This window comes from Vombatus ursinus, unplaced genomic scaffold, assembly GCF_900497805.2.
Source record: "Vombatus ursinus unplaced genomic scaffold, bare-nosed wombat genome assembly UNPS02009835.1, whole genome shotgun sequence".
NCBI lineage: Eukaryota > Metazoa > Chordata > Mammalia > Diprotodontia > Vombatidae > Vombatus > Vombatus ursinus.
The window spans coordinates 24163707-24180202 of NW_020949613.1; the positions used below are offsets into that span (position 1 = coordinate 24163707).

Below are 16496 nucleotides of genomic sequence, written 5' to 3' on the forward strand. Positions count from 1 at the left end.
CCTTAACTGTCTATTCCCATTTGCTTCACCAAAATTTATCTATCCCGTAAGTCTTGCCTCCTAAAAGAAGATTTCTCTGATCATCTCAATCAACAGTGACCTTTCTTTCCTCTAAAGTGGTATCACACTTTCTGTCTGTATAATTCACTAGGGACTTATCACACACTCACTTGTAATGTCAGATATGCCTTTAATGTCCATATGTCATCTCAATTACATTATAATCTTCCTTAGTACATAAACTGTGTCTTATTTATTTATATATCCTCTTTGGTACTATGTATGATTTCTGGCACATAACAGACAGGCATTTAATAAAAAGTGCTAACTGAAAAGAATTGGCCCCACGACTACCATTCCATACAACAAAAAGGAAAAAAAAAAGATTGCTCACAATATCAGTGAAATATGGATCCCATGTTATTTTTCTAGTGTACATATTCGTAATTTTGATAGTGAAGTGTATCCAAAACATCAATGTGACATGTAGCCAGAGCTGCTTCCCTTGTGGCAAGCCCCTGATACCTCTCATATTACAGATGATAAACCAAATGCTCAGAGATAAACCCAAGGCCATACATCAGAATCAAGAAGCATCTTTAGACTCACCATCCTGTGCTCATTTTACTACACATACTATTATATCATATAGTCTGCCCTCATGCTTATAGAAGGTCTACCCCTAAATTCTTATTCCATGAAATGCCATTTTAATGGCATTTCAACTAGTAGCACTGAGTTACTATTATTGGTATAATATGTGGGAGGGCAGGAAACAGGGTTGAATGATCTATACAATTTTTCCCAAAAAAAAATATAGAAGAGATTAACTCTTAATATAAAGAACATAACCTTTGATTGTTTTCATTGTATTGGTGGAAACTCAAAGCTCTGAAACATTCCATTCTCCCTAAGGAGTAATATACAAACACTAAAACATCCTAGAAATCAAAAATGTAAAGAGAAAAATGGATTTTTTTAAATCCTCCTCCATATAGAATAAAATGTAATGCTTATTTTACTTTTCACTATACCTTGTAGATAGACTAACAAATTCACATATTTCTGGAATTACTGGGATGGATGGCATTTCTATGTAGACCTTTCTTTTCAGAATGGACAAGTGGTACTCTTCCAACAACAATAACTTATTAAGTACCTACTCTGTGCCAGGCACAGCACTAGGTGCTGGGAATACAAAGACAAAAACAGAAACAGTACCTAACTTCAATGAGCTTAATATTCTATCAGAGCTTACATTCTATTCCATTTAAATCAACTCAAATCCTACTCTTTGCCAATATCATTTTAAAAAATTAACAGGATTTGGGGAAGCATGAACATTATGTCATTGAAGCCATACCACTTTAACTGTTCTTACAGAATACCAAAGAATAAAAAGATAGGAGCTTCTAGTTACACACATCTCAGTTGAATCCCACCCACCTCCAATTTTGTATTCAATGCCATAAGAATTTTTAGCTATAGATTCATTTTAAGGTTACTGGACTTAATGACAGTGGTACTGAAGAAAGATAGAATTATGAGACAAAGGACCATTTTTATTCATTTCTATATGCCCAAATACTTGAGGCTTCATTAAATTGATAAGTGGTAACTAAATTAACTGAACTAATCAACTCATTAGATATTGAGACAATTATGTCACAAAAACAGTATTATGAGCAAATTACATTGTTCTTGCACACAAGAAATGAAACCAACAAAACCAAGGTAAAAACATGCAAATTTCTATAGATTTTCATGAAGACTGTTGAGAAACCCTTTTCTCTACCATTAAATGAGTAATCTGACTTCTTAAATCACTTAAGATCAACATCTCCTTTCTAACCAAAGGGTCCCATTTTATATCAATACAAAAACAATCAAGTTATTATCTCAAGAAAATGAAAGGATAAAGGAAACTTACCAGTTCTTCCATTTCCTACTAAATGCCCACCATCTCCATCTTCATAAACAGCAACAATGGTAATTTTATACGGAGTATCTGTTTGTAGGGGCTGTAATATTACATTATTTCTTCTGCCAGGTACTGTGGTCTAAAAGATAAATGCAATAATAGATTTAAAAAATATATGCTGTATTTTGGCCTGGAAAAAGAAATGTTTTCCCTGTACTAATACATACTTGTTAAAAAATAATTTAATTGAAGTGACATGAAGAATTTTTACCTAGTTAACAAAATAGTAAAAAAAAAAAAACTTACATATTCATCAATTGGATCACCAACGGTAGGAGAATAAATGATCCTGTAGTGTTGAACGGGTCCATCAGCATGATCCCATGTTACAGAAAGGCTATTGGTTGTCTCTCCAAAGACTTTCATGTTTCTTGGCCCACCTCGTGGTACTAAATAAGCAACATTTAAGAAGATTAGTTCCAGTTCATCCTAAAGAATATTCTGCTCAGTTTTGAAATTTCTCAAGACTGAGTGTCTGGCTACAATATAAGAGGAAGAGGGTTATTTCACATGAAGTTTTATTAGCATGCTTAACATAATAGGAATTTTAAAGTATATAAAAAGCTATTCAAACCCTTTGTCTCTGCTTCCTCTCCTCTCATTCATCCCCCAGGCTCTCCCTATATGGCTTCCAATCTCATCACTCAACTGTAACTTCTCTCTCCAAATAATGAATAATTTCAACTGCCTTTTTTAGCCTTCATACTTAACCTCTCTAATGTATTGGACACTATTGACTATATCTCTTATTAGTCAATCAATCAAGTATTTATTAAGCATCTACTGTGTACCAGGCACTGTGATAGGCCCTGGGGATACAAATATGAAGAACAAAACAACCCCTACTCACAAGGAGACTTTTAGTGAAAGAATATTTTACTAGATACTCTTTTCTCTCTTGGATTTTCATGGTATTGCTATTTTATTTCTGAACCTCCTAATCTATCTGACCACATCTTCTTAGTCTTCCTTGCTAGATTATCATCCATATAATATGCTTTCTAACTGCGTATGTACCCAAGGCTCTGACCTGTACCCTCTCCTTTCTATATACTCTCTTATTTAAAGACCATATCTGCTCTCATGGGTTTAATTATCATTTCCCCATTTGGCTTCTAGATCTATATAGTTTTTCCTGAGCTCCAGTCCTGGGTCATCAAACTGCCTATTAGGTATTTTGACCTGGATGTCTCATAGACATCTCAAACTCAGCACGTCCAAAATAGAATCCACTATATTTTTCCTTAAAAACCCTGCCCTCTCCTGAATGTCCCTACTTCCCTTGGCAATACTACTAGTCCATCAGATTCATAGCCTCATTGTCATATACCATTCCTGACTCTCACTCACCCCCACCTTATTCAATCACTTGATGAACCTTTTTCATTTCTGTCTCTCTAATATCTCTCACATATCTTCTCATATGGCTACTATCCCAGTTTAGGGCTTCAGCCTCTGACCTACACTATTGCAATAACCTCCTGATTATTTTTCCTGCTTCAAGTGAGGAGAGCCCCACTCCAACCCATCCTTCTCAAACAGCTTCCAAAACGATGTTCTTAAAGTAGGGGGTCTGACTATGTCTATCCCCAACTCAATAAATTACAGTCATTCCTTATTACCTCTAGGATCAAGTACAAACTCTTCTGCATGCCATTTAAAGCCATTGACTACCCAGCTCCTTCCTGAGTCTTGTTTCACATTATTATATCAAGCTATATCAAGAACTCAAAGATGAATTTCTACATAAAGCCCTTCCTGATCTCTCCAGCTGCTAACTACCTTCCCATCCTCTTGAATTTACCTTGCATGTGTGTTCTATGTATTTTGCATCTACCAGTATATTTCTATATTGTCTCCTCCAAAAGAATGTAAGCTCATAGAAAGCGTGAACTATTTCACCTCTTCCTTTGTATTCCCAGGGAGCAGCACAGGGTTACCTGGAAGACACTACGTGACTAATTATATCCTAATATATCTATTATATTTTTCCTCTTTCCTCATACTCTGGATGTCCATACTTCCTTTAAAGCCACTACTAGTCTGTCAGATTCACAGTCTCATTGTCATATACAATTCCCCATTCTCACTCACTCCTACCTTATCCAATCACTTGCTGAATCTTTTCATTTCCATCTCTACATTATCTCTCATATCTCTACTCATATGGCTACTATCCCAGTTTAGGGCTGAAGCCCTCTGACCTATACTATTGCAATAACCTCCTCATTGACCTTCCTGCTTGTTGATGGCACACATACATCTCTCTCCATGTGTGAGGCACAGATAACACATTAGCATTCTATAGTAGAAGAAATTGACCTAGATAGATCTGAGTTTCAGCCCTGGCTTTGCTCCTTACTGGCACCATGACAAGTCATTTGACTCCTCTGAGCCTCAGTTTTCTCATCTCTAAAATGGGAGGGTGGGACTCGATTTAAGGTCCCTCTTCTCCAGTCTTATTATAAATTGATAAAAGTTATAAAATGCTACATCTCTAAGGTTGGGGTTAATATTAATGCAGAGAATATTTTATCACCCTACACTCACTAAGATTTATAGCCTGGAAAAAAGGAATCTTTGTTGTCATTGTTGTAATAATAATAGTAGCAGGAATACTAATAACATCTCACATTTATATAGGGCTTAAAGTCTTATTATACACTTTCCTTATGAACAAAACTGTGAGGGTGACAGTGTAGGTATTATATTATCAGAAGATAATATAATAATATGTTTATACAAGATTATATGTTATATATATTACAATTAATATTTTAGGTTGCTTCCTATAATTACATATATATATATATACATATATATATATATATGTATATAATAAATCCCTGAAACTCATAGAAGTAACAAAGCTTATAAATGTTGGAGTTGGAACCTGAATCCGGGTCTTCTGACTCTAAGGCTGGTGACCACTACCACCTATTCAGGAGACCAATGGAACGCAAAACCCTTAGACATTTTTTTAAGACTTTTGTTTACAAAGAAAAACCATTGTGTATATGGGAGAGCAAAGGGAAGACAGACTAGGGAATAGAAAATTAGAAGGAAGTGAGAAAAGGAAACTTCCTCAAAAAGAAGGCTTTCTAGCTTTAAGCTCCAAGCGGAAGTAATGCTAACAAAGAAAAAAAATCAGTGCCAAGTACATTCAACACAGAGATCAGACAGTGAAAACATTTTCAGTCTAAAATATGAATAAAAGCAGAACCAGTATAGGAAATCTAGTGGACAATTGCTTAAAGAAACGATAGCTCCCTCTCTCTAAGAAATCCTACATTTAGGTACATGGAAATTGAGATCAAAAAGGACTTTTTCTCACATGTTTGGCCCTGAGCAGGGCTGGGATTTCCCTCTCCATCTGAGTACACAGCCACAATGTTCACAGAATAGGGCGTATCTGGAATCAGGCGCTCCAACTGCACTGTGCGGGCATTTCCTGGTACCGTGATCTGAAGGGAAAGCAATGCCAAGAGTTAATCTGATGACAACCCAAGTGCTTACCAAATCATGTTTCTCAACTCATCATAATACCTATAACAAAGGACTTTAGCCCAGATCAGTCAAGTGCTAACTGCACTTTCTGTTATTGGCCTGCTATTTTCATGCTATTACATTCAATTTGTTCTTGGGAATATCCCCTTCCAAAAAATGTTAAGTACACACTTGATACTGACTAAGTAGCTTCAATTGCATCCCACTGTACATTAGTAATCAAGACTTTCAAATAATATTGTGCTTAGAGGGTAAGTTTTGCTATTGTTTGTTTGTTTTGGTTTTTATTTTTGTTTTTTTTTACCCCAAAATTAACAAATTTGTGAGAGTGTTCACATTCTGTGGGGAAAAAATGCTTTATATTTCAACCCAGAACCAAACAGTACTATGCCCCTGATAAAGAGCTGTCCACAGAATGTTTACAACACCAAAAAGAGAGAGCAAAGCTAAACATTTTGGAAGCTTTAAACTTATAGAAAGCAGAGAGTTTCCTTTATTCTTCCTACATTGCATGAATGTCATCCATCATTGACTGATTTGTCATGCCTTGCCAACTAAATTAGTTATTTTCCCAATTGACTTTCAATGAAATGTCCTAGTACCATGTGGACATGAATTTGTAACTTACATGATTCTAAATGAACATATTCGCCAAAGCACAACTGAAAAGTGCAATGACTATAAACTAAATCAAATAATTTTTCATCCAAGAAAAAGATTGTCAACCTCTGAAGGTATATTTTTAGTTATATAAATAACAAGGACACTTGAAGAATGAATAAGTAATTCACAAGCCATAGCCACATTGGCCTCCTTCATCAGTCTGTCAAATGGTCCACTTAAGCTCTTTAAATCACATAAGATTTGCATTTGATAACTAACTCATATTTTCCAGTGACTGCCTTTTCCTTAGTCTTCCATATATTGACTACACCTGTCCCAATTCATTAGAAACACAATAAAAGATCCCTCTATGTAGAGTTTAGCATGCTTGTGGTCTGCTCACTCTTAGTCTAGTATACTGCCACATGACTACACTCATCTGGAAATGATGTTTCCACTGCAGGCAGTGCCATGCACACAATTGGTTTATTGTTACTGGCTAGTCTTCATGGCAGGAGGTGCAATGTGGTCCACAGAAATCTCTTGCTGAGTTTTCAGAAGACAAAATTACTTACAGATTCTGAAGGCCTTGTGCCAGTCTGGGGAGAATACACAATACGGTACTGCTGGACAGGTCCGGGTGCAGGTTCCCAGCGAACATCAAGGGTATTTGGCGTGGGATTGTATACTTGGACATTTCTTGCCAGGCCTCTTACCACTAGACAAAGGAAAATGGAAGCATATTTCTTAATTCTGTTTACACACGACAAGTCTGCATTAGTAGACTGCCAGGGCGCAGAAACCACAATAGGATAAAATGTTGGTCTCCTTCAGTTTCAGAGTTCCTAAGTACTGAATCAAGTTTAAAACCCTTTAGATGCAACTTTTCCCTACAGTGAGCCAATCTAACTCGTTTATTTTGAAGTACTGTCTCAAAGAGGAACAGGGCAATGAATATGAGCAAGATATGATTTTTTTTCTTAACAATAAAATTAGAGTACCCTGGCAAAATAACCTAGTTGTTTGTTTAATATAAAGTAGGAGGGAGAGGGAGGGGAATTCAAATGCAACATTAACACCTATCATTTTATCCCTTTAACTTAATAAAAAGACCGCAAGAAGAGGAATACTCATAGCTTTTGATTACTGAGCAACATTTGCCATTATCTATCAGATATTACCTATCATTCAGCTAGTTTCCATCATTCACTCATTAATTCAACAAAAATATATTGAGCACCTACTATGTGTCACACACTGTGGAGGGAAAGGTTTAGAGAGGTCAAAGCAAGGGAGAGAGCCAAGAAATAGTCAATTTTTAATTAACTCTGCTAATTGCAGCTAGCAAAAATAGAGACAATTTCAACTGAAAGAGAACCCCAAAAGCACAGCTATTAGCTAATAACTTAAAACTTCCCACCATGTATCTTTTACCAGAGGAGATTAACCATTTCAGAATATTAGTCACATTTTTACCAACACCAACAAGTACTAAAATGGGGGAGAAATGTAGGCACACAAACACATACAAGAGTCATTAAAAAAAAATACTACTGACATTAAAAACACCATAAACTGGTTTTCTTTGATGGAAAAGAGAATCAAATAGTGTTTTAATGCCAAGAAGGGATTCATCAGCAAACTAGAACCCTGTGAGATCAAATGACAGAAGAGACAGATTTCAACCATTCACATTTTTTGCATGAGTGTCAATTACAAAACACTTCTTAACACATATTTACAAGGCAGAAAAGCAAAACATTAATGTCAAATTGCTAGTGAAATTTCGGAAAGTATCTTTGAATCTATCAGTGCTCAAATTGTTATTCCAAGAAGGTGAGTATTGCCTTTATAAAAACACTATTTCAGTACATTTTTTTTAAAAAACTTACATGTTCTTCCTGTGTCTGAAGTTCGTCCACCATCCCCTTCAGTATAAACTGGAACTACTGTAACTGTATAAGGTGTATCAGGTTGCAGGTTCCTCAGAATAAAATAATTAGTGTTCCCTGGAGTTGTTACCTAATAATTTGAAAGAAACACAAGGCACTCAACTTTCCTAATGGGGAAATTTATATAATTCTGTCTATGAAGAATTTGACTTGAAAATCTTGTTAAGAATTAAGCTTCAACTCAACCTGAGTGTATTCCACTTATTGTCCATGTGACCACTTAACTCTCTGAGTATCAGTCTGCTCATGTGTAAAAATGTGAGGGTTGGACTAAATGACCTTAAAGGTCTCCTTCATCTCTAAATAAAGGATTGTATGTCACACACACACACACACACACACACACACACGAACAAAACTAAACTAAACCAAAACGAAGTAATGTATCAGATACTTTATGCTCAGGTTAATTTAAGATCAGAAAAGAAGAGTTGAAAGGTATCTTTAATATTATGAAGAGGAAAGGTGAGATGAGGATAATGATAATGATAATAACTAATGTTTATATAGCACTTACCATATACTAGGCACTATGCTAAATGCTTTAAAATTATCGATTTCATTTGATCCTCACAGCAAAGTCTGAGAACTTGAATTCGAATATTGACTCTATCACCTACTGACTATGTAACTGGGAAAATAATTTTATATCTTTGAGACTTGGTTTCCTCCTCTGTAAAACAGAGGGGAGACTCTCTAGAAATTTGTTTCCAGCTCTAAATCCTATGACCTTGATAACATTGAAAGGGTAGAATGTGTTTCCTTCTCTGATAACTCAGGACCCAGAAATCCACCACCACTATACCACTATCTGATAGTATCAGGGCACTGTGAACAGCCCATATCTGAGAGTCTTGTTATTTTCTGGAGACCAGAAGCAGGAGGTCATAAGTGCCTCTAACCTAACCCTATATCATTGACTGTTCTCCCCTTTTCCACCTCTCCCACCTACTTATTCCCCTTGTCAAAACCTATTAAATGAGCCAGAAACTATCCATTCACTATAATTTAATAAATCAGGTGATTAGTTCAATTTTAAGTAATTCCTATGAAGTTCAAATGGGCTAATAAGATTCAACAGAATAATACCATTTCCTCTGCACCACCTGCAGTTGGTGCATAGAAAACCTTATACTGGCGAGGATTGCCTTCAGCATGATCCCATCGAACATTCAGCATACTGGTGGAAGGATCATACACTCTCAGGTTCTTCACAGTATTGAGAGGCTCTGAAAGGTGCATAAATCACAATTAAGTATGTTTCCTTTTTGTTCTACATTACATTTTGTTCTATAGTACATTAATTGCAAGCCTTTGGTAACTTAGAGTCAATGCTTCCCTTCTGCAATACGTTGAGATACTATTTCCCCCAACAAAATACTTTTAACTATAGAGCTTTGGGTCATTTTGTTTTTCAGTCTTAATCTTTTCCTTTTTAAATAATAAGAAAGGGAGCATGGAAGCGTGACTAGAGAGCCAACCTCAGAATTAGGAAGGACTGGTTTCAAGTATTACCTCTGACACACAACAGTTGTGTGACCCTAGGCAAGTTGTTTGTGCTCTCAGTTCTCGAGTTTCCTAAGACTACAAATGAAAAAAGTGTTGCTGACCTGCATTGGTGGACAGTTTCCACACTAGGAGTTTCCCCACACTAATAAACTCACAAGTCCAGACCAGACCAATCAATGAAAGAAATGCTTCATTCAACAATTTTTTTTAGTAAGTACAATCTTGGAATTAAAATTTTAAAATAGAGATTATCTTTCACTGAGCATAGAGTCAGTGCTAAAGGCTTGAAGTCAGACAAGCACTCTCTGATATATATGTACATACACACACACACACACACACACACACACACACACACACACACGTGGTTTTACTCCATAGGAAACTTGGGCTCACTTACTGGTCTTGCCTCGGCCAGTCATCCTTCCTCCTTCACCATCAGAATACAGAGATGAGACAGTAATTGAGTATGGGGTGTCTGGTTTCAGCTTCTGTAGAACCACGCTGTTTTGCCTTCCTCCTACTGTGGTCTTCAATCAAATGGGGCAGAGGGTTAAAATCTTGTTATTTTAGAATCAATACATCTCAAAGTATGGAAAGGGTCTCAGCCTTAAAACTATGACCTGAAAAAAAGATCTCATCTTCCCAAGTATAAAACAAAACATATTTCACGAATGACTTGCCAGAAACTCACTTATAATTCAGCTGCCATCAAATTGCTTTTTTAATTGTTTTCATTTTTCATAACAATTTTTTTCTTGTTGATCTCTCCTTCCCTAAACCTTCCAATTGTGCAATTTGTTTAAATTCTGAAAAATGAGTCCCTCAAGACATATCTTCATAATCTGAGCTGCTACCCAATTTCAAGATCCCTGTGAATGGCATGATCTTAGAGATATAACACCACTGAGGACTGGACTCATTCTTACTTATCTTTTGTCTTTTTTAATGTGATTCAGAACCACATTAAAATGATTCTGCAGAAGAGCTAAAATTTCTTTTTTGTTGTTCAGTCGATTTTCAGTCATGTCTGACTCCTCATGACCCAATTTGGGGTTTTCTTGGCAAAGATACTGGAGTGGTTTTCTATCTCCTTCTCTAGCTCATTTTACAGATGAGGAAACTGAGGCAAACAGGGTTAAGTGACTTGCCCAGGGTCACATAGCTAGTAAGTGTCTGAGGCCAGATTTGAACTCAGGAAGATAAGTCCTCCTGACTCCAGGCTGGGCACTCTATCCGTTATACCACCTTAAAATTCCTTGGTGTTTCCAGAAAAAATAGAAAGAAAGAAAAAAAAAGCTACACCAGCAGCCTTCACCAAGTAAACTGACTAACACTTGCCAGGCCACATCTAGAAAAAGGTTCACAGTGAATTTCATGATACCAGTCTTGTGATATGAAGTCTTTCAATTTCCTCTAATTGTGGAGGTTAGCTTTTTATTCATTGCTCAAAGCCATCTAGCTATCTTGCTGTTGAAAGAAAATTTGTCCATTTTGTTAACAGTCTACTGAATTCAGATGTTTATGCCATGCTAATTAAAATCTCATGAAAATGGAGAGCTGCCCACAATGAGTAAGCGTTTAGACATCTGGATGCTTTATTTACATTCCAGATGTTTTTAAATTAGTACTCATCCATTGAAGTATTCTAAATTTCAAATTAATCTCTCATTGAAAAATTATAACCATCTCTAATAGGAAAGAAATTAATAAGTCACATGTTTTAATCAATTGCATTTTTGAGGTTGTTAGAAAAAATTATCAATGTAATTATGTGACACATTTAAAAATACATAGTTACAAAAAACTTGAAAAATATAATGTTAGTGAATAGGAGTAGTTTTCTGAGCAGGCAAGAGATTTCTGTCTACTAGGTACAATTTGAGAAGTTCTAGAAAAGTTGCCCAATTGAAAGCATCTCCCCTACTGGCCAATAGCAGAAATTCTACCTGTTAGAAATCCATGCCTTTAAGTAACCAAAGAATTAAAGCACAAATATTCCTAAATAGGCAAGTCATTATTTGTTGACACCTTGACAAGAATTAGTTTGCCAGATTCTATCCAATCATGACTCCTGAGGGCAAAGCCCAATATAACTATAGAATATATAACCCCATGTGAATGCAGGATCAACAAAAGAAGTAAAGTGGGCTTTTAAGAAGAGTGATGAGAAAGTCACTTAATCCCAATTGCCTCACAAAAAAAAAAAGAGTGATGAGAAAACAACAAAAACAAACTTGGAGTGCCAAACTTAGAATCAAAAAATCTGAATTTCAGTCCTTGCTCAGGCACTGAGATGAATGAACTTAGCCAAGTCACTTCTCCCTGCACCTCAAGATTCTCATCTGTAAAATGAGGGGATTAAAGTTGATGACATCTAGGGTTCCTAAGTCTATGACCATATAAGGACTCTCCAGTTTATATTTTTTAAAAAGACTGAGAGAATATGGTCAATCTATAAAATCACAAAAATGGTTAAGTAGAAAAAGAAAAAAACTCTGCACTTAGAAGACCAGGGTTAAAATCTGATGTCTGCCATTTACTGGATTTTGACATAGGCTATTTAACCTCTGTGAACCTCAGTTTCTTCATCTGTAAAACAAGAAAACTGATGCCTACAGTATCTAACTCAGGGTTGAAATTGTAAACCTTAACATACTACACAAATGTGACTTATAAATTGTTCACCATATTTTAGAATACTAGGATGAGAATACAACTTTTTAAATGTCAGAGAAACAGGATAAATAAAATGAACTATACTTCACATAGAGATCATTAAACTTATGGAACTTGATAATCCATGGATAGTACAGATTGAAAACATAGAATCATAGGGTTGCATCTCTTGAGCTAGAAGAAACCTCGGAAACCATTGAATCCCAACTCCCTCATTTTACTTAAAAAAAGATTCCAAAGGCTAAAAAAGATTTTAAAATATTTAAATGAATTCATAGGTAATAGATCTAAAAGAGATTGCTATGGGGAATTTGGATATGTTGAGATTTGTCCCCTAACTTATAATTGACATCATGGAAAGAAGCTATAATCTGTCATGAAAACATCTAATGATTCCATTATACAAGAGAGTTTACTAGGCTGGATAGTTCATACATCTGGCCCAGGATTGTAACTCATGTTTTCAATGCAAAAAAGGAAGACAGAATGGCCCAAATGCAAGTCCTTGTCAAGTTACTTGCCGTTTGTTCAGGCCCATCCCCTGTGGAAGGCTGGTAAGTGATCCTGTATTTCTGTACACGCCCACTCGCAGGATCCCACTTAACAGTCAAGCTTTTGGATGTTGCGTTATACACCTGAAGATTTCGTGGACCACTTTTTGGAGCTGAAAACAAAGTCATTAATGCCTAAAATAAATTATTCAAGAGCACAGCCCATTAATCCCATAAAAATATATGTACTCCCCTACCCCACCCTCTGTGCAGGTGTACACACACACACACACACACACACACACACACACACACACACAGAAGCTCTTACTGTAGATTAAAATTTGTCCTGGTCTCTTGTCAACAATAATTGTAATTAGTGAGTTCTAAATAATTTACCAATAAATTTCACTCATTCCAAGAGTAAGCCATTGAGAAGAGGCCCCATTCAAAGTCAAACCACATTAAAATAAGGGAAGAATGACTTAAATAAATAATTCTGTTGTCATTTAGATTTTTTTAAATGATGGAAGTTATGGAAATTCAGATTCTTACCTAGAGTTGTTACAGGTATTGCAGGCACTAGAGAGAAAACAAGTATTTGGAAAATATTACATATGTACCTTGAAATCCAACTATGAAGAATATGAAACTAAATCCCATTTGAAAAACTCAAGCTTACATGTCCGCTCACTGCTGGTAAGATCATCACTTTCTGATTCATCAGGATAAATGGCAGTAATTGAAACTTCATGGAGTGTGTTTGGGTTCAAATTTTCAAAAACCAGAGTATTTTGATCACCATTTAAGATAGTCTTAAGAGAAAAGAAAAACCAGAAACAAAATTCATCCATAATTTTAAAATTAGTGAACCATATACAGAATATTTGGCCAGATTCATCTCTCTCATGCAATGGGTTTCAAATCCTCATAGTTAGGAAAGACATTAATCCAGCAACAGAGTTATTATGTTACCTTTCAGACAAGGCAAAATATGATCTGCTAATAAAAATGCCAATCAGTCCTACCTCCATTTTTTCTGTGGCTCCATAAGGTGACCATGTCACTCTGTAGAGAGACACATCTGAAGCTCCATGATCCCATGTTCCTCTGAAACTCTCTGGTGTGACTTCTGTAAGTCTCAGATTCATTGGTGCAGGTACAGGACCTATTGGGAGGAAAGAACAGAGTATTTTTTAAGCACAGCCCTCAGATTAAGAGGCAATTTGGTCTAGTAAGTAGAGAGCTAGCCTCAGAGTAAGGAAAATATGAGTTCAAGTTTCACCTCTGACATATATATATATTTGATTGTGTGACCTTGGCAAAGTTACTTCAACTCTTAGGGATCTAGACAACTCTCAAGATTATAAATTGCTGAGAGGTACCAATATGCATTGGTAGAGAGAGTTTCCTCATCCAGGAATTCTCTATGTCAACAAAACCACAGGTCCAATTTCCTATTCCTCAAACTAAACACAATGTAATTTTTTTTATTCCCAGTGGATAACACTAAATGATCCTTCAGTTGAAAACTGAACAAAATCCACATCCATCAAAGAAACCTAACCATAACTAATTCATAGTCATCCATGACAATGACAACTTTTCATGCAACCATTTAATAAAGTTTAATAAAGTTCTCCTGAGCCCAACCTTGATTTAGAATGATCAAATCTGATAATGTATCCTATATTATATATATATGTATATATAATCCTATATTGTGTTCTTATTTTGCTGAATGAATAAGGTAAGAGCACATATCACAATTCAATTTTTTAGCCTAAAGAATAGGAATCCAGGGGCAGCTAGGTGGCACAATAGATAGTGTACCGGCCCTGCAGGTGGTCCTGAGTTCAAATCCAGTCTCAGATCAGACACTTGACACTTACTAGCTGTGTGACCCTGGGCAAGTCACTTAATCCCAATTGCCTTGCCAAAAAAAAAAAAAAGAATAGGAATCCATTTGTTTGTGGCCTTCAGAAATTATGTTTCCAATTACAAAATGTAAACAAATATTGTTTCATCACTTTAAAATGAAGACTATAAGGGGCAGCTAGGTGGCACAGTGGATAGAGCACCAGCCCTGAAGTCAGGAGGAGCTGAGTTTAAATACGGCCTCAAACACATAATACTCACTAGCTGTGTGACTCTGGGCAAGTCACTTAACCCAATTGCCTCACCAAAAAAAAAGAAAAAAAAGAAGAAGAAGACTATATATATTAATGAGGACTATTGGCATAAGGAATAGTGGCCTTGATTTGGAGTCAAGAAGACCTAGGCTAGAATTCTGCCTATGATATTTATTAAAATGTGTCCACTGGCAAATTATTTCACCTCTCTGAGACTTGGTTTTTTCCATCTAAAAAAGAGATAAATATCAATGGTACCTACCTCAGAGGTTCATTGTGAGGCTCAACTGTATGTAGTTTTTTCAAACTTTAAAAAGTTATATAAATATCAGCTGTTATAATGAATGCACACATCATAACCACAGAACATCTTGCTTTTAGCAAAAGTCTGACCCTACTCAATTTGATCTACCAATGAATATATTGTTATACTATTCCCACCACCAAAAATTGAGCACATTTCAATCCAGAAATTTTCATAGAGAAAGGATATTATATAAAAATAGTTCAATATAAATGCACAATAAAGTGCTTCTAATTGATGTCCCACTTTGAACAAAAAGGTAAATAAAATATACCTCATGTAAATCAGGCTACAGATAACAAAGCTAGGAGGTATGAATGACAACCCACAGCAGCTATATTTTATTAGCTACCATAGTAAGACTGCTGTTAAAATAATCTTGAACATCTGGCAGATGTCTTAAACTTTCTCATAATTTTCAATCAACCTCTGTAACCTAGTAATGCATGAAAATTATACAGTGTCTAAAGTCATCAAAAAAAATCGTCTCTAATGACTCAAATAAAAAACTCCATTGAGATAAAGAAAGGACCATCAAACTTCTATTTGAGCAAAACAAGGAACAGCACTATAACAAACATAATTATAAAAGCCAATCACTACTAAGGCTATACTGTGGAAATACCCAGAAGTTATTATGATAATTTTAAATCATATTTTCCACATAGTATTTCAATACTTTAATGAAAATCTATGATCTTTTCAGAGTGATACTTCATCCACTAAAGGTATATTGCAATCACATCAACACTTTCTTATCTTTACAAATTCAGAATTAGAAGGGATTTCAAAAGCAATCTTGTCCAACACATACCCAAACAAGAGTCACCTCTACAAAGTACCTTATTAGTGGTTATTCAACCTTCATTTGAAGAAGACCAGGGAGGAACCCACAACCTTACAAGGCAGCCCATCCCACTTTTCAACACCATTCCTTGTCAGGAATTATTCCTTTATATCAAGCCTAAATTTGCCTCTATATAACTTCTACATGCTCCTAATTTTCTCCTGATGGCCAAGGAGAACAAACCTATTGCCTATAATGGCAGTTCTTTACGTATGTGAAAAATACTATCCCATCCTCACCAAGCACTCTCTTTTCCTTAAGTTAAACATCTTCAGTTCCTTCAACTGACTCACATATGATATGATCTTTCACCACCTTGGTTACCTTCCTCTTGATGCTCTCCTGGTTGTCAGTGCCCTCCCTAAATTCAGTGCTCAGAACTGGTTCCTAATATTGCAGTCACTGGTGCTGTATTCTAACCAACAGAGCCACAGATAATAATAATTAATTACTAATTGTTATTGTTCAGTCGTTTCAGTTGCATCCAACTC

The 16496-nt window shown here is 35.8% G+C and overlaps 1 protein-coding gene across 3 annotated transcripts in view; it reads right to left on the minus strand.

Annotated features, from left to right (window-relative positions):
• COL12A1 (collagen type XII alpha 1 chain) overlaps window positions 1-16496 on the minus strand; it is a 142262-nt gene that overhangs the window by 49527 nt on the left and 76239 nt on the right. For all 3 annotated transcript variants that reach the window (XM_027852867.1, XM_027852866.1, XM_027852865.1), the window contains 11 exons: window positions 13751-13890; window positions 13405-13537; window positions 13278-13304; window positions 12753-12895; window positions 9953-10082; window positions 9133-9272; window positions 7984-8113; window positions 6667-6809; window positions 5316-5445; window positions 2228-2370; window positions 1931-2060 (listed from right to left, as the gene is read on the minus strand). In XM_027852867.1, coding sequence (XP_027708668.1) covers window positions 1931-2060; window positions 2228-2370; window positions 5316-5445; window positions 6667-6809; window positions 7984-8113; window positions 9133-9272; window positions 9953-10082; window positions 12753-12895; window positions 13278-13304; window positions 13405-13537; window positions 13751-13890 — 1389 coding nt within the window. The remainder of the gene's footprint in view (window positions 1-1930; window positions 2061-2227; window positions 2371-5315; window positions 5446-6666; window positions 6810-7983; window positions 8114-9132; window positions 9273-9952; window positions 10083-12752; window positions 12896-13277; window positions 13305-13404; window positions 13538-13750; window positions 13891-16496) is intronic.